The sequence below is a fragment of the Pseudopodoces humilis genome, chromosome 21 (assembly GCF_049639895.1).
Source record: "Pseudopodoces humilis isolate 2021_Gansu_Grassland_sample_001 chromosome 21, ASM4963989v1, whole genome shotgun sequence".
NCBI classification, from domain to species: domain Eukaryota; kingdom Metazoa; phylum Chordata; class Aves; order Passeriformes; family Paridae; genus Pseudopodoces; species Pseudopodoces humilis.
This window is the reverse complement of record NC_142220.1, coordinates 6,002,126-6,024,585: the sequence shown is the minus strand read 5'-3', so window position 1 is coordinate 6,024,585 and position 22,460 is coordinate 6,002,126. Positions and strand designations below refer to the sequence as shown.

The 22,460-nt window shown below is 50.8% G+C and overlaps 3 protein-coding genes across 5 annotated transcripts in view; all 3 read left to right on the top strand.

Annotated features, from left to right (window-relative positions):
• The window catches only part of ACSF2 (acyl-CoA synthetase family member 2), a 36,077-nt gene extending 31,231 nt beyond the window's left edge, over positions 1–4,846 (top strand). The window contains exons 11-16 of one of the 2 annotated variants that reach the window (XM_005526730.3): positions 2,195–2,302; positions 2,410–2,561; positions 3,011–3,152; positions 4,202–4,312; positions 4,473–4,541; positions 4,637–4,846. In XM_005526730.3, coding sequence (XP_005526787.2) covers positions 2,195–2,302; positions 2,410–2,561; positions 3,011–3,152; positions 4,202–4,312; positions 4,473–4,541; positions 4,637–4,687 — 633 coding nt within the window. In that variant the 3' untranslated portion in view covers positions 4,688–4,846. Of the gene's footprint in view, positions 1–2,194; positions 2,303–2,409; positions 2,562–3,010; positions 3,153–4,201; positions 4,542–4,636 lie in introns of both variants that reach the window. The other variant, XM_088065474.1, reaches the window with a different exon arrangement.
• Positions 4,847–7,061: 2,215 nt separating this feature from the next.
• Positions 7,062–10,622, top strand: RSAD1 (radical S-adenosyl methionine domain containing 1). The gene is made up of 10 exons (XM_005526851.3): positions 7,062–7,226; positions 7,618–7,751; positions 7,831–8,035; positions 8,108–8,473; positions 8,564–8,627; positions 8,724–8,871; positions 8,943–8,997; positions 9,399–9,502; positions 9,578–9,725; positions 10,120–10,622. The coding sequence occupies exons 1-10, from the start codon at positions 7,062–7,064 to the stop codon at positions 10,147–10,149; spliced, it is 1,419 nt and encodes a 472-aa protein (XP_005526908.3). The 3' UTR covers positions 10,150–10,622.
• Positions 10,623–10,736: 114 nt separating this feature from the next.
• MYCBPAP (MYCBP associated protein) lies at positions 10,737–22,384 on the top strand. Of its 2 annotated transcripts, XM_088065438.1 has the most exons (19): positions 10,737–10,864; positions 11,553–11,683; positions 12,618–12,765; positions 12,867–12,970; positions 13,447–13,621; positions 13,946–14,061; positions 14,752–14,902; positions 15,081–15,196; positions 15,878–15,978; positions 16,595–16,706; positions 17,042–17,231; positions 17,751–17,938; positions 18,489–18,635; positions 18,810–19,091; positions 19,855–19,976; positions 20,706–20,821; positions 21,270–21,391; positions 21,557–21,772; positions 22,254–22,384. In XM_088065438.1, the coding sequence occupies exons 1-19, from the start codon at positions 10,819–10,821 to the stop codon at positions 22,317–22,319; spliced, it is 2,649 nt and encodes an 882-aa protein (XP_087921564.1). In that variant the 5' UTR covers positions 10,737–10,818; the 3' UTR covers positions 22,320–22,384. The 2 variants fall into 2 exon arrangements, with proteins under 2 accessions (XP_087921564.1, XP_087921563.1); XM_088065437.1 differs by lacking the exon at positions 22,254–22,384 and having other exon boundaries at positions 21,557–21,913.
• Positions 22,385–22,460: the final 76 nt, after the last annotated feature.

Below are 22,460 nucleotides of genomic sequence, written 5' to 3'. Positions count from 1 at the left end.
CCATTCCCTGCTTCCATCCCAGGAATACAGCTGGAAAATGCCGTTCTAAGAGGGAGATCTTGGAAAGATCTGGACCAGCATCCTGGTATCCAGCTACAGAATGATGTGCTGGTACAGGCAGGGAAAGGCAATGATTGGGAAGCAGATGAGGGGCTGGAGTTTCAGACTTGTGCTGCCAGCTGGGCCAGCTGGGAAGCCAGTTCCTGAGAGTGAGGGTGTTTATGGGGACAAGCCACAGGCCAAGACAATAAACAAAACAAAAAAAACCAATAGCTGGTGTTTGGGGTACAGGGCACAGTGCCAGGCATCTGGAGAAGCCTGCTGAGACACGGCACTCACAGCATCATCCTGCCAGTGCCTGCTCCTGCATCCAATTAAACTGCTGGAGTGACCTGAAGAGGGAGCAAGGAGTGACTCAGGGCTTGGCTGGGATCCTGGGACCAACACTGCAATTCATCCACTCAAGTAAAACAAAGAAAACAAAGGCACTGGGATTTTTAATAGGTATTTAAAGTCTTGGATTTGGGACTAGTCAGTCACTGATCCAGCCACAGGACTTGTATTAGCGGGTGGGAGAGAAATCCAGTCTGAGCATGAGATGCTGTGGGTTTGCACCTGGCTGGGAAGTTGTCCTTGTGTCTGGGAGCAGAAGCCTATTCACAGTTCTCCTTGGGGGCTGCCAGGCTCCAGGCAGAGCAGTTTGTACCAGATGGACCCTGCAGCATCCTGGAGAAGTTCTCCTCCAGATTCCTGGATGAAAGCAGGCTCCAGCTTTGATTCACACTGACCCTGGTGCAGTCAACAAGAGCATCAGCCGTTGTGACAGACTGTGCCCAACATGAGATCCTCCAGCAGCTCCAAGCAGTGGAAAGTGCCAAGTGCTCCAGTGTTATTACACACTGTTGTACACTAAAGCAGTGCTGTGTTCAGCTCATTCAGGATATTTTTATCCTTCTTCACATGCTTCTTCACAGTCCTGTGCAAAGCCCCACACTGATTTGGGGCACAGTACCTGGAGCTGGGTGAGCACCATGCCCAACCCATGACCATGTAGGCACACTTGGACACTTTGAAGGAACTGACCAGATCTGGGTGCCAGGGCAATTTGGTGGGTCAGAGTTGCTCATGTGTCAGTCTGGAGAACTGGAGGAGAAATGAGGAAATACTTCTCACATCAGCTGTTTCACAGCCATGCTCTCCCAGCAAAGCAGCTACAGGTGACATTACTGGGGTGGCATTACTTTGAGTGGGTCAGAGACACCAGAGCAGTGCTCCAGCAACTCCCACTGCTGAAACAGAGCTCCCAAGAGCTGGAGATGAAGCAGCAATCCCGGTGATGGTGCTGTTGGTGCAGCTCAGAGCTGCTCAGGGCACCTGTGCAGCTCCTGCCACCTCAGCCTGGCCACTGCACTGGGCATAGAGCACTGGAATTTTCCTCTGAGGAGAAGTGACCTTCAGCTGAGGTGGCTCAGAGCCTGCTATCGGGATTAGCTGGGAGGGAGGTTTAGCGGCAAGAAGCTTTTGTCCTGCTGTGAGGCTTTGGGTCTGTAAGGGCAGCTGTGCCAAGTGTTGAGCAGCCTCGTGATGCCATTACAAAGGTTACAGGGGCTGATGTCTGCACAAAAGGATCTGCAGCAAGCAGCCATGCTGCAGGACACACGGTCTCTCACAGAAGTCTGCTGCTGACTCCAGGGTTTTTCCAAAGTGATGTCCTGTGTTCCCTGAGTTGTTAGAGATGCAAGGTGAACTCAGCACCTTGGCTGCAAGGGCACCGAGGCAAAGTCAGTGGCGGAGATGTTGTGGAGTCAACAGGACAGGGCTTGGAGAAGCAAGGAGAAGCAGAGGATGGCAAACCCTGGAGTTCTCCAAGAATAGCAGTTAGTGTGTCAAAAGTACATGGCACCACAAGTGTTGTTGTGATGGGGACAGGAGCACTGTGAGGGATGTGAAGAAGGCCATGGCAGGCAGGAGCAGTGATGCTTTAGCTCCTGTTTCTCCAAGACTCTCTGGCAAGAAGTGTCTGGAGGGCCCCATCCACAACAGATCAGGGCTTCCTGTGACCTGAGCAACCTGGGGGAGCATCCTCCTCACACCCCACTGTCCCCTGCAGTCATGATCAGCTTTGTCTTTCCTGTACCTGAAGCAGTGCAGTCCCCTTTCCCCTTGAGACACATTTCCTCTCCTGTGTTTGCAGGTTGCCTATGGGACCACAGAAAACAGCCCTGTCACGTTCATGGGGTTCCCCAATGACAGCATTGACCGAAAAACGGAGACAGTGGGATACATCTTTCCCCACACAGAGGTGACCATGACTTTTCCCACGTGCTCCAGGTGCTCTGCCGGCAGCAGACCTCACTCCATCCTTCTTGTCTGATGCTGGTGTCTAACTAATCCCTTCTTCACTTACAGGCAAAAATTGAGGATCCAGAAACAGGGCAATCTGTGCCTCTGAACACTCCTGGGGAGCTTCAGATCCGTGGCTACTGTGTCATGCTGGGCTACTGGAATGACCCTGCCAAGACAAGTGAAGTGATCACTGCTGAGAGGTGGTACAAGACAGGGTGAGTCTGAGAACAGCCCCACTTCTCCCAGATGGTCCCACAGGGTGACACTGGATGGGGATGCATGGGTAAATATAGGAGTGCTTGGCTGGGATTTCCAAAGCAGAGAAAACTGCCCCAGTTTATCCCTCTGATCTGTCTGTGACACTTCAGAAGTGCTTTTAGCACAGAGCCCTTGGTGCTGAGTGTCCCTGGAGAGGGGGATTGTCACTGGCCACTTGTGCATGGTGGGACTGTGGAGGTACAGGGCAGGGGCAGGCATTGCCTCCCCCCTAAACCCTGGTGCTTGTGTGGATACTGCCAGCTTCTGTAACAGGAGCTCTTTGATCTCATCCATGTGTTCAGGTGGCATCTCAGCCATTATCCTCTGATACCACCCTGCATGGGTGGGAACATCAGCCATCCTTCCACCCAGCTGGGACAGGACTAGAAGGCTGTTGTCATTGCAGGGACATTGGGAGCCTGGATGAGCATGGCTACTGCAAAATTATAGGACGTTGCAAGGACATGATTATTCGGGGAGGAGAGAACATCTATCCAGCAGAACTTGAGCAGTTCCTCCACACCCATCCCAAGGTTGAGGAGGTCCAGGTGAGTGTGAGGAGGTAGGGTGGGTGAGCAGCTATCTTTGGGAATCCTGTACATAAAGTTTCTGGGACTGCTGTTTGGAACCTGTTTGTCTTTCCCTGTTTTCAACATCAAATTCCATTTAATACTGGTTAGCAATGAGGAGGGAGAAGCATGGGATGGAAGGCAGGGCTCCTAGCATGAGGCATATAGATTGTGGCAATCCCCTTGTGTTCCAGCTGCATATCTGCAAACTGCCTGTCCACTTTCACAGCTCCCTCTGAAATTCTTACTCAGAAAGCAGCCTGGAAGGACAGTTTTTACTGATAATTGCTCAACTCTGACATCCAGGAAGACTCTTTCAACAAGTCCCAGGAGATGAGGAGTGAAACTTTCACTCCTTCGCAAGACCGCAAAGATTTCCAGGACTAAGCAGCTGCTCCCCGTCTGCTGGGATTGTTCTCTTCCAGGTTTTGTGCCAGACAAGTTTCCCCCATAAATAAACTGGTTATTTAGTCAGAGTTCTGCCTGTGCCAGGCAAGCATCTCTCCTTGGAACAGTCCCAGTGCAGATGGGTTGCACACCAGCCCTTTTTATGTGGTTTCTAAGGCTTTATGTCATTGCTCTGGACTCAAAAGGATCAACGTGTCACTACCAGTTTGAGATACTGGTTCAAGGCAGGGAATGACAGTAGGATTCTTGTGGAATAGTGGGAGCAAGCTTTGGACAGAGCTCAGGCTTTGGAAACCCATTTCCTGGTGTCACAGGCAGTGGCCCACTAAGATCTGTGATTATAAGGGTTTTAAATAATCCTTTAATTCAACCTCATCCCTTCCCTGCCATTCCATCTGGAGATCCCAAAACACTGGTGTCAGTCTACCAAGTCTCCTTGTTGTTTGTGAAACCTCTTGCCCCATTTTTTGGAAGCAGAGGGATGACAGGTCCATGTTGCATCCACAATGCTCCAGCACCCTGTGGTATGGGGTCAGGGAACATGCCATGGGCTCACACACAGATCCTGTGGGAGGCCAGGGACATCCCCAAGGGTCACACTGTCCATCTGTCCCAACCAGGTGGTTGGTGTGAAGGATTCGAGGATGGGAGAACAGATCTGTGCCTGTATCCGACTGCGGGCTGGGCAGGACTGCACCGAGGAAGAGATTAAAGCTTTCTGCAAAGGGAAGGTGGGTTCTCAGTCCTCAGTTTCCTTCCAGACCACTACACCTAGTGGCTGCTGGGGACTGGTGGACAAAAGCCCATGGATTTACAGTGCTGGGGGACCCAGCCCTGATTGTGCCAGGCTGTTCCTTTCAGGTTGTGTAGCCCTAGTTTTTCTCTTTCCAGATCTCGCATTTCAAGATTCCGCATTATGTTGTATTTGTGAGGCAGTACCCACTCACTGTCTCAGGCAAGGTAAGAGGGGGCTGGGGCAGGGCAGGAACCCTGGAATTCTGTCCCAGCTCTTCTTGGAGTCTCTCTCTCTCCCTCCTCTCTGCCTTCTATTCCAGATTCAGAAATACATGTTAAGAGAGCAGATGGAGAAGCACCTGCAGCTCTGAGATTTGGAAGGCAGAGCAAAATCCAGGATAAATCAGCCCCATTTCATTCAGCTCTGAGTCTGCTTTTCCCCTGTGCCTTGGGCTAAGCAGTGGAGACTTTCCTCCCTGACATCAGGCTGATGGCACTTTTAGTCAATAAAACAAAGCTCTTTTTTCCCATTTGGGCTTGTTTCTTTGCCAACAGAAATACTGGTGTGAGGTGATGTGAGGAAGGGATGCTTATTTCTGGAATTCTGTCCAGTTGCTGAAAGACCTTATGAAGGTTTAAATATTTTCTGTGTCTCTGAGTTTGGCTGCAGCCATTTCACAGGAGTTGGACAGATGCTGGTGGGTATTTTACTGACACTCTTTAAGTCCAAATGCCCTGGCCTGGCTTCCCAGGGTAGGTGATGCCTTTTCTCCTTGGATGTTGTGAGACTGCTGGGTCATTTAAAAGTTACTGAACCTGAAATGAGGGGCAGGGAGTTCAAAGAATGAGACTTTGCATTGGGGCTCCCTAAAACTGGCTGGAAAAGCTCACTCTGTTCCCATACCTCCCCCAGGTGTTTCCCAAAAAAAAACATTCTCCAAGACAGACATGGCTTTGTTTATTTTGTTGTTTTGGACAAGACAGACAGTAAGGTTGTTGCAGAAATACCAAAATTCCTGTCCCATTGGCAGAGTGAAGCACAGCATACCAGCATTTTACAGGACTTATTTGGTACATCCCAACCATGAAACACTCCTGTGAGAAGAGGGACAGCAGAGCTCCTGTTTGCCAGCAGAAGCATCTCAGCACAGCTGGAAAGCAGATAATGTTGCTGCCAACTCTTGCTGACCTCCCACTGTCTCCCTCCTGCTTCCTTTCAGAGCAAAGGCTGGGCCCCCTCCACGCTGTGGCTTCCTCCAGTGGGTGGAGGGCAATGGTGTGACAGGGAGAGAGGAGAAGCATCAGTGAGGTCTCAATCCTTCATCTTGCAGCTGCTCTCCAGGCTCTATCCGTGGAAGCAGACGGTGGGGGCAAGTCTCCTGTCCACATCTGCACTCTGAAAGAAAAAAACATGGATGGTTTGTGTCAGACTCCTTCTGCAATGTCTTTCCAACAAGTTCCTATCCTGTTCCCACACTGCTCGTGGGGCTGTTTTCAGGACTGATCCTTCCACATTTCACTCAGGTCTCCTCCCTCCCCTGGTTCCCTCCCTTCCTTCCCGAGGGAAGAAGTGTTACCTGCATGACAGCAAATGTAGCCAGGGACCTTGGGGACACAGAGGCCCTCTGTGCCTGATGCCTAGGGAAGGACTGTTTACCTTCTTTTGCTTCCCACAGCACTAACCCAGGTGCAGGACAGGCCTGCAGTGAGTGGAGCTTCTCCTCCCCTCCCTGATCAGTACCTCCACCCTTGGCACAACCCCTGCTCTGCCCCATGTACTCACTGTAGATGGGGGGCAGTGGATAAGAAATGAATGACACCAGGCTTGGCTGGTGAGGACAGACACACAGCTGAGAAAACCAGTGAGTCCTGGTCACAGCCAGCACAGGGGGAACAGTCCCTGCCACCCCCCTCCTGCTCCTGTCCTGGGAGTGGGGCAGCACCACCCATGGGTCTGAGCCCTGGCAGACTCTGGTCCTAAGGAGGCTTTCCCTACCATCCCATGCTTTTCCCAGAGCATATCCAGCCCTCGCCAGCCAGGACACCTCCCGTGGCGCCTCCTGCCCCTTCCCAACCCCTGGGATGATGAATCGCCGGCTGTAAATACTCACGGAAGAGGAAAAGCTGGCCCCTGTGGCTGGCAGTGCGGTCTCGGTGTGTGCAGTACTCCAGGCTCGCTCCATGGCTTCTGCCCTGCCCGTGCCTGAGTCCCACTCTTACAATCCTCGCTGCCTGCTCGGAAACTCCCCGGATGGGAAGGTTACAGCAGTGATGAGTTATGCCGAACTCTGCGTTTCTGGCCTGGCAACAGGAATCTGCAGTCACAGCCTTTGTCACGGGCATTTCAGAGCTTCTCGTGAATATTAATAGAGACTACTTCACCAGCTGCGGGTTTGCACAGCCCTGAGTGGGGAAATGCCACCTTCCTCAGCCGAAACACTGGGAAACCCTTCCCGGTCCCGAGAAGCAGCCGGGGAAGGATGCGGGGGCAGGTCCGAAACCTCGTTCGGACCGTGCGTCTGGGGAGGACACCGGGGGAGGACACCGGCCCTGGCATTCCCGGTACCGGGAGAGGACATTGAGCGCAGCATCCCCGTCGTTCACAGCGAGCATTCCCTGCCCAGCCCCGTCGGGAGCTGCCCCCGCTCCCTCCCGCGAGCGCTGCTCCCCGCCCAGCCCCGCGCACGCCGGGGCCGGCCCCGCTCGGTGCCCGCCCGCTGCGGGCGGTCCCGCGGCTCTCGGGCCATGGCGGCGCTGCGCAAGCGGCTGCGGAAGCTGGCGGCTCTCGCTGCGGCGCTGCCCGGCGGGGGCGGCCCGGGACGAGCACCGGCACCGGCTCCTGCCTTGGAACCGGCCCCGGAGCCGCTCCCAGAAACGGCCGCCCCCGCCACAGCCGCGCTCTACGTGCATGTGAGCGGGGACACTGGGGGGAGCCCGGGGCTTGTGTATGTGCGGGGCTGCACGAAGAGTCACGGGGGCTTACACACGTGGGGACACGCGTGGGTCCTGGGGCTTGTGCACCTCGAGGGGCACGGGGCTGGCACAGGTGGAAGGTGAACGTGGCTCCTTGGGACTCGCACACACGTGGGTGTATGTGGGACCCCGGGGTTTGCACACGCTGGGGAGAGCCCAGCCTTGTACGTGTCATGGGGCTAGCCTGAGCTGAAGGGTCACACCTGTGTGCCTTGTAGGGCAGGTGGGCGGGCACTGGGGTCACTGCACTGGGCTGGGGCTGTTTCCCCTCAAAGTGGAATGGCTAGGGGTGAGGGCATGGCCGTCCCCACACGCCCCGTGCCCGCAGTGGCCCTACTGCCGCAAGCGCTGCTCCTACTGCAACTTCAACACGTACGTGGTGCCGGCGGTGGACGAGGCGGCTGTGCGCGCTTGTCTGGTGCGGGAGGCACGGACCCTGCTGTGCCTCGGCCAGGTGCACAGGTGGGTGTGCAGGGTGGGCTCATGGGGAGTACTGGGCCCTTCCGTGCCCACCTGCAGCTTCCCACCTTCTGCCCTACAGCGTCACCTCCGTCTTCTTCGGCGGGGGCACCCCCAGCCTGGCCAGCCCCAGCACTGTTGCAGCAGTGTTGGAGGCTGTGGCGGGGGCTGCCCACCTTCCTTCTGGTGCTGAGGTCACGCTGGAGGCCAACCCCAGCTCCACCAGCACATTGCGCCTTGCCGGCTTCAGGGCAGCTGGGGTCAACCGCCTCTCCATCGGCGTGCAGGTGAGAGGGGCTCGCCCCACCGCAGTGCCCGCAGCCCCCCATGGCCCCATTGTCACCACGCTCCCTCTGCAGTCGCTGGATGATGCCGAGCTGAGGATGCTGGGCCGGGAGCACACAGCGGCAGAGGCACGGAAGGCTGTGGAAGCAGCGCGGGGGCTCTTCCCTGGCCGAACCTCCATCGACCTCCTGTTTGGGCTGCCGGGACAGAGCCAGGATGCCTGGGCCCAGAGGCTGGAGGCAGCCTTGGGGCTTTGTGACGACCACATCTCCCTGTACCAGCTGACGCTGGAGCGGGGCACGGTGCTGGCAGCACAGGTCCAGAGGGGAGCCCTGCCCGCATCCCCCCAGGATCTGCTGGCTGACATGTACCAGGCTGCCCGCACTGCGCTGGTGGGCGCCGGCTTCCGCCACTATGAGGTCTCAAATTTTGCACGGAAGGTGAGATGCCCCCCATGCTGTGTCCCCCCGGGTCATGCTGGTCCCCCAGCAGGCTCAGCCCCTTCCCTCACCCCAGGGTTCTCCCTACAGGGCGCCCTCAGCATCCACAACCTCTCATACTGGCGGGGTGACCAGTACATCGGTGTGGGGCCAGGTAAGGGGGTGATAGAAGGCCAGTGTGGGGGAGTGTATGGCCATGTGCACCTTGAGCTCCACGAGCTCCACTGTCCCCCCTCCCTGGCTGCTGCAGGGGCACATGGGCGCTTTGTGCTGCGGGGTGAAGGTGGCTGTAGCCGGGAAGCTCGTGTCCAGACCCTGGAGCCTGTCACCTGGATGCAGGAGGTGCAGAGCCGGGGACACGGCACCAGGAGTCGGGTGGTGCTGAGCCTACTGGAGCAGTGAGTACAGGGGTCCCTCCCCATGCCCCCTCCCTGTCTGTGCTGCCCCACAGCTCTCTGTGTCCCCACAGGCTGGAGGAGCTGCTCACCCTGGGACTGCGCACGGATGAAGGCATCACACAGGAGGTCAGGAGCCATCTGTGGGGACACCCCACACTGACCTGATGCTAATCCTAGAATGGTTTGGATTGGGTGGCCTTAAAGCCCATCTCATTCCACCTCCTGCCATGGGCAGGAACACCTTCCACTGGACCAGGTTGCTCCAAGCCCTGTCCAACCTGGCTTTGAACATTTCCAGGGATGGGATCCACAGCTTCTCTGGGCAACCTATGTCAGGGCCTCACCACCCTCACAGGAGAATTTCTTCCCAATATCTAATCCAAATCTGCTGTTTCCATCCATTCCTCTCTTTTCCTGTCACTCCATTCCCGTCTACAAAGCCCCTCTTCAGCTCTCTCGTAGCCCCTTTGGGTACTGGGATGTTGATGCCCGATCACTAACATTCTTCTCTCACACTGGGCACACAGCGCTGGGGGCACTTCTCCCCCCAGCTCAGCCTGCAGGCCGTGTTTGGGGAGCCAGGGGAGGCTCAGGCACTTCAGCAGGAGGGCTGGCTTGTCCTGGACAGCAGGTGAGCCCTAGGGAGCCGTGGGCTGGGCCGGGGGTCTCCCCGGGGCACCGGGGCTCACCACCACCTCTTTCTCAGGGGGCTGCGGTGCACCTGGGCTGGCCTGGCCGTGCTGGACTCGCTGCTGCCTGACCTGCTCTGGCAGCTGCAGCGGGTGCTGGGCGCTGCCCGGCGCCCACCGAGGGGGACCCTGGCAGAACGAGCTGGTGGCCGGGATGTGAGGGCTGTAAGTGGCCACAATGGATAATAAATCTCAAGAGCAGCGTGCTGGCAGAGGGGTGCTGGGGCAGGGGCAGTAGCAGGTTTTACTACAGGGTGGGCCCCTGTATCCTGGGGCTCTGTATGTCCTGAAGCCCGGTGTCCCATGTCCCTGGTGTCCGTGTTACAAAGCCATTCTAATTTTGTCCATCTCAAGGCCATTTTCGTCTCGGGACATCACTTCCAAACTACATCCTGGACCTCAGTTTTAACATGTAACATCTGTAAAGGGGTGCATCTGCCTTGTAACCATGATTCTTTTGATTGCTTCTAATAATAACTTTAATAACAACTACAGTTTAGTTAGCACGAATCAATTCCATTTATTACAGTTACGTTATTGTGATTTGTTCTCCACACAGTCTCCTCTCCCCTCACGCTTGGATTGTTGACAGTGGATGACCTGAGGGCGGGCTTGTTTCGCGCAAGCGCGGCAACAGCTGAGCTCCAATCAAGGTGCACTAAAGCAGTATCCACCAATGGGCGGCCAAGAAGAGTTGATTGACAGGCGCTGGGCGGGGCCAGGGTTACCTGTGCCCCCCCAAAAAAAGGTGGAGCAGCCATTTTGTGAGTGAGCACGTGGCAGACGGTCACGTGCTCTCGGTGCCGTCTCGTTCCTTATTCAGTCCTTGTATTTTGTTATGGTTTAATAAACCTTTGAAATTTCAAAAGTCAGCGTCGTTTCTCACATCCGGGTATCCCGGAGTCCTGGCGCATCAATATCCCGCTGTGTCCGAGTATCCCCGTGCCACGTGTGTTCCTATTCGCCCAGTGTTCGGTGTCCCGGGTGTCCCAAAGCCCCAGTGTCCTCGGTGTCCCGGGTATCCCGGTCTATCCAGCGATCCCGCTGCGGTCCGGTACCCCGCTGTCCCTGGCCGTGTCGCAGCCGCACGGCGCATGCGTGTGGGCAGGCGGCGCATGCGCACGGTGCGGCCCGGGCGGGGGAGCGGTGCCGCGGAGCGCCGGCAGGGGGCGCTGCCCGGGCCCGCTGGGTGCCTGCGCGTCCTGTCGCGACCCATCGCGACCTGCGGCGGGACCGGCCCCTCGGCGCTGCTCGGGACATGGCGGCGCGGCGGGGGACTCGGTCCCGGTGCCGCACTCCCCCTGGTACGGCCCGGAGCAGGGCGCGGCTGGGCAGCGAGCGGCCGGGCCGGGCCAGGCCGAGCCTGCGGCCTCGAAGGGGCCGCGGTTGAAGAGGCCGGGACCAGCCCCTTCCCCAGCCAGTGACCTCCTGTCATTATTGTGATATTTGTTATTTTAAAGGAGCAAGTCCCAGCGGGAGGGGCGCGCAGGTTAAGGGGGAGCAGCCCCTGGTGGAATCCCCTAAGCTTGGCCCGCTGGGGCCGGCGGAGCTGCCCCGCACCCGGCTCTGTCCGGCGTTGGTGTTGCAGAGCTCTTCCGACCCTGAGCAGCTCCTGGAACCCAGTGCTTTGTTATCCGAGCCCTGCTGGGTGAGCGCGGGTTATCTGTGTACTTGCAGCTGGAGCTGGACACTTCCCAGGGATGTGTTGTTCCACCTGCAGGCATCTGTATTTGTTTGCATTTACCCTACCCGTTGTCTCTCATCTAGAATAAAGTTTGAGACAGCTTACTCCTATTTGACCCACTTTGGTTTTTGGAGGTTCTCAGATGATGATATTTTTTTCAGTTACAAGAGATGTTGAATTTAATTGTTCTGTGGAACCTTAAAGAGAAGTAATCCCAAAACATAGTTCATCTGGAAATCATTAACTATCCTGACAGAAATATGGTGCTTCCTTGGGAGACTGAAGAAGTCCCTTCATCTGTTTTTTAGGCAGGAAGGAAAAGACTTTGGAACAGCCCTGTTCAACTATTGCAGAAGAGCCCGAGCATGAGCCTGTTCCATATGTTCTGCAAGGAGAGGACATCCAGGCACTTGAAATTAAGGTGGAGGACCTGGAGAAAGTATGTATGAGTATTTTTACTGCTAGAAATAGCTGCCTTAACTGACACTCTCCTTTTGTGTGTTTAACAGAGGGTGCTGCCCATTTACTAAAGCCAAAACTCACTCCTGCAGCTGAGTTCTCATGCCATTTTGTCTGTAGGGCTTTTTATCATGATAAAATGTCAGCTCATCAGGTTCAGTTGCTAAAAGTAAAGCATTATAGGTGCCTGTGCAGTCCTTTCAAATGGAAGGGTAAGTCATCTGCCTCTTCAAAATTACATCTTCAGCTTTCTGATCTAATGAGATGTGTAAGTTGTTTAGTAGCTTTGTTGGCTTTCCTTCCAAAAAGCAGGTCACAGTGTGTGAGTGGAAGCATTTGAGTGTCACAGCAGCAGAAATCTCTTCTGGAAAGTGATTTAAAACTCTCCTTTCACGCCCCTGTTATAAACCAAGATCCAGAGGAGTAAGACAGTAACTGAGTTGGTATCTGCACAGCTGTGTCACTGTGCTGTCTGCACAAAGTGTCCTGTAGGGGAAGAATCACAGAAGATTTGGCTTAGAAAGGACCATAAAACTGATCTGTCTCCACCCTTCCCCCCTCGGCGTGGCAGGGACACCTTCCGCTATTCTTGGTTGTTCTGATCCCCATCCAGCCTGCCCTTGGACACTTCCAGGGATGGGGCAGCCACAGCTTCTCTGGGCACTCTGTGCCTGGGCCTCACTACCCTCAGAGGGAAGAGTTTTTCCTAATAGGTAGTCTAAATCTACTCTTCTACTTTGAATCCATTCCTTCCTCATCCTGTTGTTACATGTCCATGTGAAAAGTCCCTATCCAGGACTCACAGGACCCTTACAGGAACTGATATGACTACTGTGTATATCCTAAAAGGATCAGATGGAATAAAGGTGAGTCACTGTGTACCTAACTGCACTGTGACTGTTTATTTCCTGAAGCTTCATGCTCCACGCCTTCCCCATGATGCTGGGAGAATTCCAGTTCGGAAGAATTACCTTGTCCGCAAATACCGACCCAAGGAGGTGGCACATCTTGTAGCACATCCTGTTCACCCCAAGGCACCCAGGGGACCACTGACTTTTCCTGGTAGGATTCAACTTCACATCTTACTTCTGGGTTTTGTTTCTGCTAAGCCAAACTTCAGTGACCTGGCTCTGGGGTTGGGTATTTTTATACATATGTTGTAGGACCAAGACACTTTGATGATGGCTGTGAAGAGATCCTCCCTCATCACATTTTGGGAAGTCTCCAGGAGTTAAAGATGGAGGCCTTGGCCAGAAGAAACACTCAGGTTGGTTTGCAGAGTTAGGAAAATGCTGCTGCGTGGCACTTTTCCAGAGGTGGAGTGTGGTGCCTGCAGTACCTTTCGATGCTTTCCAGCACCTATCAGGAGCAGGGCAGGCCTGAGGTGTGGTTCTCCCAGCCTCACACTCTCTGGGAGGGTTTGCCTTCAGAGAAACTGCACCAGCAGGTTTTGGAGTCCTCTGTGCAGGACCAGGTCGTGGAGGGAACAATTACACAGGCTTCCTCTTCCCTCTGTGCCCTGCTGATAGTTTCAGGGAAGAGCTGGTGTTGCAGCAATGCCATTGCTGGAGTCTCATTACTCAGATAAATATTTCCTTTGTATATGAGTGTGTCCCTACTCCCCTGGTTTCCTTCCTCTCAGATTACTAATATAACAGTGCTGTTAATCTGAAGAATTCTTCCCTCTCCCATTCCTGTTCTGGTGTGCATGGAGAGGTTCATTAATGTTTAATCTCTCATCAGCTAGCAGATGCTATTAAGATTCCTCATCCAGATGTTACTGCAGCAGCTTTAAAAGAGGAACATGGAGGAGAGAAGAAAGAAAAGGCACATCAGGCCAAACTAGCAGAGCACAAAGCTTTCCAGAACTGGAACCATCATATGGCAATGAGGAAAAAGCAGGAGAAACACCTAGGAGGTGAGAAAAGCTAAGGAGGTCTCATTCTGTGAAATTCTGTGTGCAGGTGGAGAAGTTTGATGTCCCCACACCAAACCACAGCGGTCATTGCCCACCAGGTGTAATCCTATTGCCACTGCAGTCTAACTCCATCTTCTCAGAGCTTCCACACTGCTTATGCTGGTGGCTCTGGATGGGGTGGGAAGATGAACTGGTGGCTCTGGTTGGGGAAGGGATAGTGGATTTGGCAGGGAACTGTGTGGGTGGGTTACAGGTGAACAGTAAGAGTAGCAAAGGGTGTGCCCAGAAGTGCAGCACCAATTGTGTGACATTTTTTATTTATAGAAATTCTTCACAAGCCAGAGAATGAATTGCTGATGAACATGTCAGACAATTACAGGCAAATTCAGGAAGAACGTGACCTCATTGACCGGAGTCTCCCTGCCCTATTTCCTGGAAAGGTGAGAGCCCCACTTCCTGTGTGTCCTGATTGTACTGTTCTTTTGAAACACTGTTCTGAGTAAGTCTCTGAAGTGCTGTCAGGAGATGTTTATCACTCTGAATTAATTTTGTTTAAATTGATTGATTCACTCTGAATCCCTGAGCTTGGTATCTGAGCAGAGCTTTCAGGGACATGAAAAATAAAAACCTGAACTGTGCTATCCATACCATTCAGGGGAAAGTGGTGATGAGCAACTGGCATTTCTTGAATGTCACCAAAGACTGTTGTGCCCTGGGAAGTGGCATGGGAACGTGTTGCAATTAATGTTCCAGTGGCAGAAAAATATGATAGCTTCAGGCTTGGATTTTAGTGATTGCCATGGAGAAAAGGGCACAGGTAAGGCAGGAGGGTTATGGGAATATTGTGTTAAAATCCTTTTTTCACATTTGTAGCACTATCAAAGAATTTTCATTTGTGTGAGGCTTTGTTTTAATATCATTCTACCTTCACGTGCACTAGATAGAAGAAAGTTCTTTTGTCTTTGACAGCAGCCTGATAGAAAACGTTGGCTTGCTCTGCAGAAAAGGATAATCCATAGACTTTTAAAATGCTCATATAATCAGGATGAGACCTCTTCTTTTTAGCTTCACGTGCCTGTGAAAATAGCTGCACAACTCTGTATCACTGGGAGCCTTGTTTCCCACCCTAGGGATACCGAGTAGGAAGTGAGTTCTGGAGCCTTCCTGAGCAAATTGGGGATGAGCTCACCGGGCTGACTCTGACCCTGACTCGGACAGAATGTGGGCACCCAGAGCCATTCACTCATGTGGGGAAACCTCGAACTGTTCAGAGGGAAACAGGTAAGGGAACACTGCAGAGAGGTGATTCCAAAGAAGTGCAGAACAAGTGTGGAGGAGCAGCTCCTTCTTGTTAAGCCTCCTCGTTAAAACACTACAAGGCCAAAGTTTGGCAGAGAATGAAATTTGATTAGGCATGTGGGTGTGTAGCGAGTGAGCTCTTGTGTGGGTATTTTCACAGGTCTGAAGCCTCCAAAGAAGATTCCTTGCCACCTAAACTGGGATAAGAGTCTTTTCCTGAAACATCGACAGCAGGAGCTAAAATCTCTCCTAGAGGAGCTGGGCTTTTTTAAGCCGGTAAGACCAGAGGAACAAGGACATTCTTAGTGTCTCTTGTCAGGTGCTGTACAGTAACAAAATTGCCTAAAGAAGATCTGGAAAAAGCATTAGGAAACTAAAACTTTGTTCCACAGTGCTTTTCCTGGAAGTTCCCCCATTTCCAAAGGGCCACACCTATGAAGGAGTTGTCTGACCTCCTGAAGTGTTGGGTAGAGTCTGGGAGCCTCAGAATAGGACCCCTAACCAGCAGCACGCAGCTTCCAGGACCTAGGAAAAACTTGCTGAGTACTGTTGCAGGACTTTGATTTAGTGCCATGGGACAGAGGGTAGAGATCTTTACCCATGTGGAAGACACACAGAAATAATCTCCTGAAGGCAGGTGGCCCCTCCTCCTACAAACAGAACAAACTTCACTTTTTTGTCTTTGAAACCTCTCTGAGGGTGAGAAATATGTGAAGGACACTTTCTCTGTGCATCATTGCTTGTTGGGAATGCAATCATCTTGGACTCCTGGGAATCTCAGAATTGGTTCTTTCCCATGTCCCTTGAGCATTCTTTGGACACCTCTAAAAACCATTGTAGGAGCAAGATACCACAACTTTACTTTACTTGACTGAGTTGGTGCATTTGTCTGATGTTTTAATGTTCTTTCTATATATAAAAGAACAAGTGTGAGTTGGTCATTCTGTGTATGTCCAGGATCTGGAAGGACTGGAGGTGATTGGGAAAGGGCAGCCTTTCACATCTGTCTCAGCTGAGGCTTTTCGAGATACCACCATTTCTGAAGAGATTGAGACCCTGTAAGTTTTACTTTGTGGCAAAATAAAGAATTTTGTGTGTGCACCATTTGAGGATATCCTTAGCTGTTGTGAATGGAGACAAGTCTCCACTGGGACATAATAAAAGGCATATTCTTAAATTATTATCACCATATTTAGGAGCCTTTGTCCCTTGGGGCTTTGTGTCTAAGGAGCAAGAATCAGAGAAAAGTTTTGTTGAGGCTCTTCCTCCAGTTCTCATTCTGTGTGTCTTCAGAGCTTACATCAGGCAGGGTGGGATTCTACTCTCAATTATCTCCATTTGATTGTCTTTTTCTAGCCTTCCATCATTAATTTCCTGGTTTTCCTTGTTCTGTCTATCTGTAACAGACACAACCTGAGGGCCTCTTGTTCTTTTTCACTCATGTACTTCAGGCAGGTCTCATTCTTTTATATTCTGGCTGTCCTGTCCTCCTTGTCAGTGACATGTAGCTAGATGGGTTCACCACATCTGCAGGGTTGTGTCCCTAAAGAGATTGCTGTGTGATAAAACATTAAATGGGATTATTTCTTTTAGGGGGTCGTAAATCACCCCTGGTTCTCCCTTCTCTGGAAGTGAATTTCACTCCATGAAAATGTTGGCTTTTGTTTTCTTTAGCAGTGACCCCTTAGGTGACTCCTTCATTGTGGTTCCAGAAGCTGAAAAGGTTCCATCTTTAGTTTTCTGTGGCCAGCCTGCTCGTTGGATCAAGGGCGTCACTGCTTGCAGGGTAATTGTGAGATTTTAATTGTTTAGTCAAGCTAAGCCTACTTGAGTTCCCAAGTCAGTTGTACAGTAAGTGTCACTCCAAGGCCTCACAATGGGGGCTTATTCTGAACATAATAGAGTATCCCAATGTTTGCTCCAGAGAGATCTAGGAACAGAAGCTCTGGTTGTGGTGTGAGGTTCAGATTCCCAGGCTTTCTCTGTATAATGGCCACTTCTTTGGACCTGCCTTACAAGTTCTCCTAGCAAGGCTCAACCCCTTTTTTGAGCTATGACTTCATGCAGAATAATTCCTGCCAGATAGAGTAGAAATTGCTATCTTTTCCCTCTTCCTTGTAGAAGGAAATTGGCATTGCTGCCCGGCTCACCTTTGAGACTCTGGCTAGTGAGAAGGCTGAAAGCTTCCTGACAGTGACCAATGATGGCAGAGCTGCCATTTGGTACAACTGGATGAGGCTCCCCCAGCAGATCCCCTCCAGAGGAACCAAGGGGAGGAGGATGCCCTATTTTTACTTTGATACCAGACCAGGTATGAGACCTGCTGGTCTCCAAGACCTTTTTACCTAAAGCAGAGAGCAGGAATTTGGGAGTTACCTGGGATGTGGAGTCTGACTAATGGCAGAGAACTGCTGGGTGATTTCTCCTGAGGAAAACACCCTGGGTGTCAGAGCTGACTCACCCCAAAAGAGCTGTGCAAGGCAGATCGCTCTCCTGGAACTTAAAGGAAAGGAGGTTGCTTCTGCTCTGAGTGTAAATGGGTGAAATATTGAGCAGTGAATAATTTTCTAATGGCAAACAGGGCATAATCTTCTGGAGGAAAACCAGCTTGCTGTAGAAGGAGAGTGCAATGGGAATAACGCCAGTTCAGGAACGTAGGGACTGAGAGTAAATCTGGAAGGAGAACAATAGCTGGATGAAGTGTGATAACCAGCTAAATTATGGGGAAAGAGTCTTGTAGAGAGATAAGGACACTTGGGGTGGTGTTGGAAAACTGTCAGGCTAACCAGGTGGCTTCTTGCAGACCAATGCATTTTCTCTCTTACTTCAGGTGTAATTTTGCCTGGAGAAACTCGGAGGTTTTCCTTTATTTTCAAGTCAGAGAGAGCAGGGATTTTCAGTGAGCCCTGGGAATTTAGGACACATCCTGTGTTATTAGGAGGAGCTCTGCTTCAGGTGACCCTTTGGGGAATTGCTGTGTATGAGGATAAATTGGCTGACTTCAGAGAGAAACTGGAGGTAACCAAGCATGTAGCTGGGTAACTGAGCTTTGAACTTTATATGAAAATAGAGGATAAGGGTAGGAGTGGACAACATGGTATTTTTATTGTTGTGCAATTACTATTGAGAGTGAGATTTACAGAATGTCTGCACATACTTGAGCAGGTTTGCTAAATAACACGAGGAAATCTTCATTCTATTGTAATGTTGTTACTAAAGACATGACTGTGTCTCCTGAAGTGTTCACCCTGGTCCTTTAAAGAATGAAATTTCTGTTGGTAATTAATTTCATTAGCTACTTAGTGGGAAGGGGATTGACTGCTGTACACTATGGTAGCAGTTAAGGTATAAATTGAAAATTACACTATGCTCTGAAAAGTATAGTTTGGGGGGAGGATTTGTAGAATTTACTTGAAAAACTGTTGGAAGTATTGCTGTGCTGTGTATTTGCAGTTGTTCATGTCCTTGTAACTCTATAATGAATAGTGTGGTTACAGATAGGACTGAATTTGTGTGTTTGCATATGCAATGGAGACTCACACAAGTTGTTCTTGTTGTGGTGCCTCAGAGTGAGCTGGCTGCTCGAGAAGGTGCTGCTATAGTGAAAGACAGCCTGAATGAACTTCTTGACCAAATTCGGACACCCGAGCGCACCCCATCTCCTGTGGATGCCTGTGTCACAGAGGAAGAGCTGTTCCACAGGAAAAATCCCCAGGTGATGTTTGCTATTGGATGGACTGCACAACTGAAATAAGTGGGGAGGCCAGACCCATGGGGCTGCTGAATCCCTGGGGTTCTGAAGCTGGCAGAGTCTGCCATGGAGGCTTTAACAGTTGGGTTTGAAGAGGGAAGGTGCAGCTCATGTTTACCTTTTCCCCCCTTATTACAGTTGCATTATCAGCATCAAGTGATAAAGCAGCTGCATAAACTATGGAGACAGCACCTGGCTGTTCCTTCAGGCTTGGAGAAGGAAGTGCCCTTGGACCAGAGGAGAGCTGCAGAGGACGTGGAGTACCAAGAGAGCACCTCAGAGCCTCCCTCTGCCCAGAGCAGCACCACTGAGCTCACACGTGGGAAGTACACATCAGAGGAGGCTCCAAGGGAAAAGAGCATTGAGGAGGATGAAGCAGGTCCTTCAGGATGGAACCTTTCCCTCGAGGACTTTAAACAGGTGGTCACCTCTGTTCCCACAAGCTGATGGTGTGTTAATTCCCCTACAAACAGCCCAGCCTGCCCCAGTGTGAGCCCACCTAAAGGGCTGCTGCCAGTATGCTGGGAGTTTGAGAGATTTAAGATGTGTGTTGGCTCTGCTGGCCACACCCTCAGGGCTCTTGTAAAGAGATTCCCAAGAGAGATTCTGCAGGCTGTTGTGTGAAGAAGAAAAGAGAGCCACACAATATAATAGATATTTTAAGCTCTTCCCCTGTTAGCTTTCTGTCATCCCTCCTCCTGTGTCAGCCTCCTGTGGCTCCCCCAAGGGTTCTTCTTGGAGAGTCCTTCCTATTCATCAGAGAACTAAGGGGGCACTCATGTCAGGCTGTGGATAAAGTACAGACCTCCCTAGATTAAAGCAAGAGTGCTTTGGATTCGGTCCCTGCTTTTTCTGTTGTGCTGTCTTGGAAATCTCTGTTTTTATGACTAAGCTTTACAAGGAGCCTTCTAGCTTGACAGAATCCCTGTTTCCCAGCACACCTGAAGTTGCAAAGGGGATTAATATCAGTCTGATGGGGGAATCCGGGATTGTTCCACAGATCTTGGGAACCTTGGCCATATCCTAGCTGTGTAGGAAGCCCCATCTGGATGTGTAAGTGTCCAGTGCAGCCTGGTTTCAGACAGGTGCCCAGGAAGACAGCTGTGGGCTGCTCCACTGAGCTCAGGGACTGGGAATAAAGACTGAGAAGTGCTCCACAGCCCTTGTGTGTTTTCTCTCACAGGCTATAATGTCAATCCCCGAGGAGGAGCAGCGGGAAGAAGCACTGACCCAGCTCAATAAGGCAGCTCTGGAGCTGTGTGTTGAACAGAGGCCAACTCAGTCAGACCTTCTGTATCCACTCTGGTGCGTTACCTTTGCAAGGAAGAGCTTGTGAAAACATTGTGTGATCAACAGCGTCAGCAAGCTCTGTTACGAGTGTTGTGAGTCAGAGTGCACATAATTATACGAGTTTTAGAAGTCATCTTTACACTCTGATTTTTTTAATAGCTTAATTGTAGCAGTTCTCTAGGACCCAAATGCCTTTTTTTTTTTTTTTCCGGTAGATAAGTTTAGAATATTAAATGCATGTAGTTTTGGAGAGTGTACAAGATTATTTCTGGCAAGATTATTCCAGTCTGTATTTATGAAACCTTTGGGTATTATCTGTACCCTTTTACTCAGATAACTGTCTCCTTCCTCATACAGTCTCTCTGTTCTTTGCTCAGGCTATCAGACTGTAAACACATCAACAGCTTTGAGTTGCTTCTAAATTAGAAGGATGCAGGTTCCTCTTGGGAAACACAGAGCAGGTTGATTTACCAATGTGTGTCATGTTGAAGAGCAGACCTAGTTTCACAGTAATATTTATGGGTTCCTGGGAGCCTGTTAATTTGCAAACCATTGAGACCTTGGAGGGATCTAACACGAGGAAAGCAATTTAGCACCCCCCTGCACAGATATTTAGACAGTGGGTGCTGTTCTGTTGGTTTAATTGCACAGGGCAGCTGTCAGGTGCCTTCACTTCTGGGCACAGGGTCAAACAAGGTGGCAGCTGCTGCACTGTCTCCCTCCTGATCCTGATCATTTTCTCAGCCTCCAGCTGTGGCGTGGAGCAATTGATGACCTGGTGAGTCACTCTCTGAGGCTGAGATCCCTGCTTGGTTTGATTAAGAAGGACACCTATGTAGAAGCTGTTCCAGAGGAAACAGGTAAATGGTGGTTTGAGCACAGCAACTGCTTTCTGTTGGAAATACAAAAAAACATGATGAATTTGAACTGAAATAACAATTTCAATATGTCTCCCTGAGCAAAAGCATCAGGAAAAAGCCCAGCAGATTGTGTGACAGTACTAACTGGGGTCTGTGGTTTAGCATCAGTAAAAAAAAAACACTCACAAAAAAGACCTTTTAATTTAGCTAGGTCTAGCCAAGGTTTTCACACAGACTGACCCAGCAGACACTGGGATGAGGAATGAGACCTCTTCATTCCTTGTTTAAAAAAAGAAATCTTCAAGGTATTGTTTTTCAGTGCAGTACATCTCAGATTAATAGAAAGAGGAAAGTATACTGCAAAAGTATTCCCACTGTGCTAGTGCAGTGGGCTGGACTTTCTGGATGTGTGGAGGCTTTTGGTTAATTGAAATCCTTTATTTTGTAGAGGAAGTAAAGCAAGGAGGAGCAAATAAAGGAGGAAAGGAAGACAAAATAATTACTAAGAAAGAAGAGAAAAAGGATAAAGAAGGCAAGAAAAGCAGAGGGACATCAGGGAAAGAGAAAGCGGTAGGTGTTGGGATGCTTGGTGAGCCCTGAGTGCTGGGGACAGCATGATCCATCCTGAGTTTGAGCTGATTTCCAACCCAGTGAAAGATGTGCTGCTGCTGGGAGATGCATCTTGAGCAGTGTCCTGACCTAGGTCCCTTTTTCTCTTGGTCTGTCCCTGATTAGGATCATTCAGGCAGCAGAAAGCTGAAAGCAAAAGATGAGAAACAAGGATCTTCCATTTCAGTGCAGGACGTGAAAGGTGGGGCAGAGTCCATCAAAGGAAGAGATGAGAAGCAGACGGTGAAAGAGGGAGCTGAAAACACAGATGGGGCAGAACCTGCTCAGGAGCAGGCAGACTCTATTGCACTTGAAACATACCAGGAAAAGCTCTATATTGAAGTGAGTCTGACCAAAGCTTGTATCATTGTCTTGGTTTTGTTCTTTTCTTGTAAGGCACACTCAGGCTCAGGGGGAGAGGCAGGAATTTTGTTAAACTCAGAAAACTGGCAGACATATGTCCCTTGTGCTGCAGCAAGGTAAGTGTGAAATCCAAATTAATTTGTTTCAGCCTAGAATCTGCTAGCAGAAATCCAGCCATTATCCAGCCACATGCGGGACTTCTATCTGGGATGCCTTTAGCATTGCTTGCAGACTCTGGAGGGATCAGCTGAATTAATTGTACCTCAGATAATGTTAAACACACTTCATAGCCAGGGAAGTTACTACTAGAGCTCTGTTAGCAGCAGGCTGCCACTTCTGTGTGGTTGTGTGTGTGCACATATGAACATGTACCTCAAATGTACCTCAAACCATTTCTGTCAGTATCAGCCTCAAGATTTCTTCATGTGTTTTCACTGCAGTCTTCTCTGAATTTCTGTAGGTTTACAGGCTGCTGGATTCAATGGTGAGTGAAATGGTATCTTTATTTGAGGATGTAAAGCAGTAACATGCTCTGAAGTGGAAGTGAAGCCCTCTGTATGTAGAAATAAACTTGCTTTTAAAAAAATGAAATAAATAAACCATGTTTACACAGATTGAGTGGAGATTCTTCTTTCTGAAGTGATTCAGTGATTACAAATACTGGGCT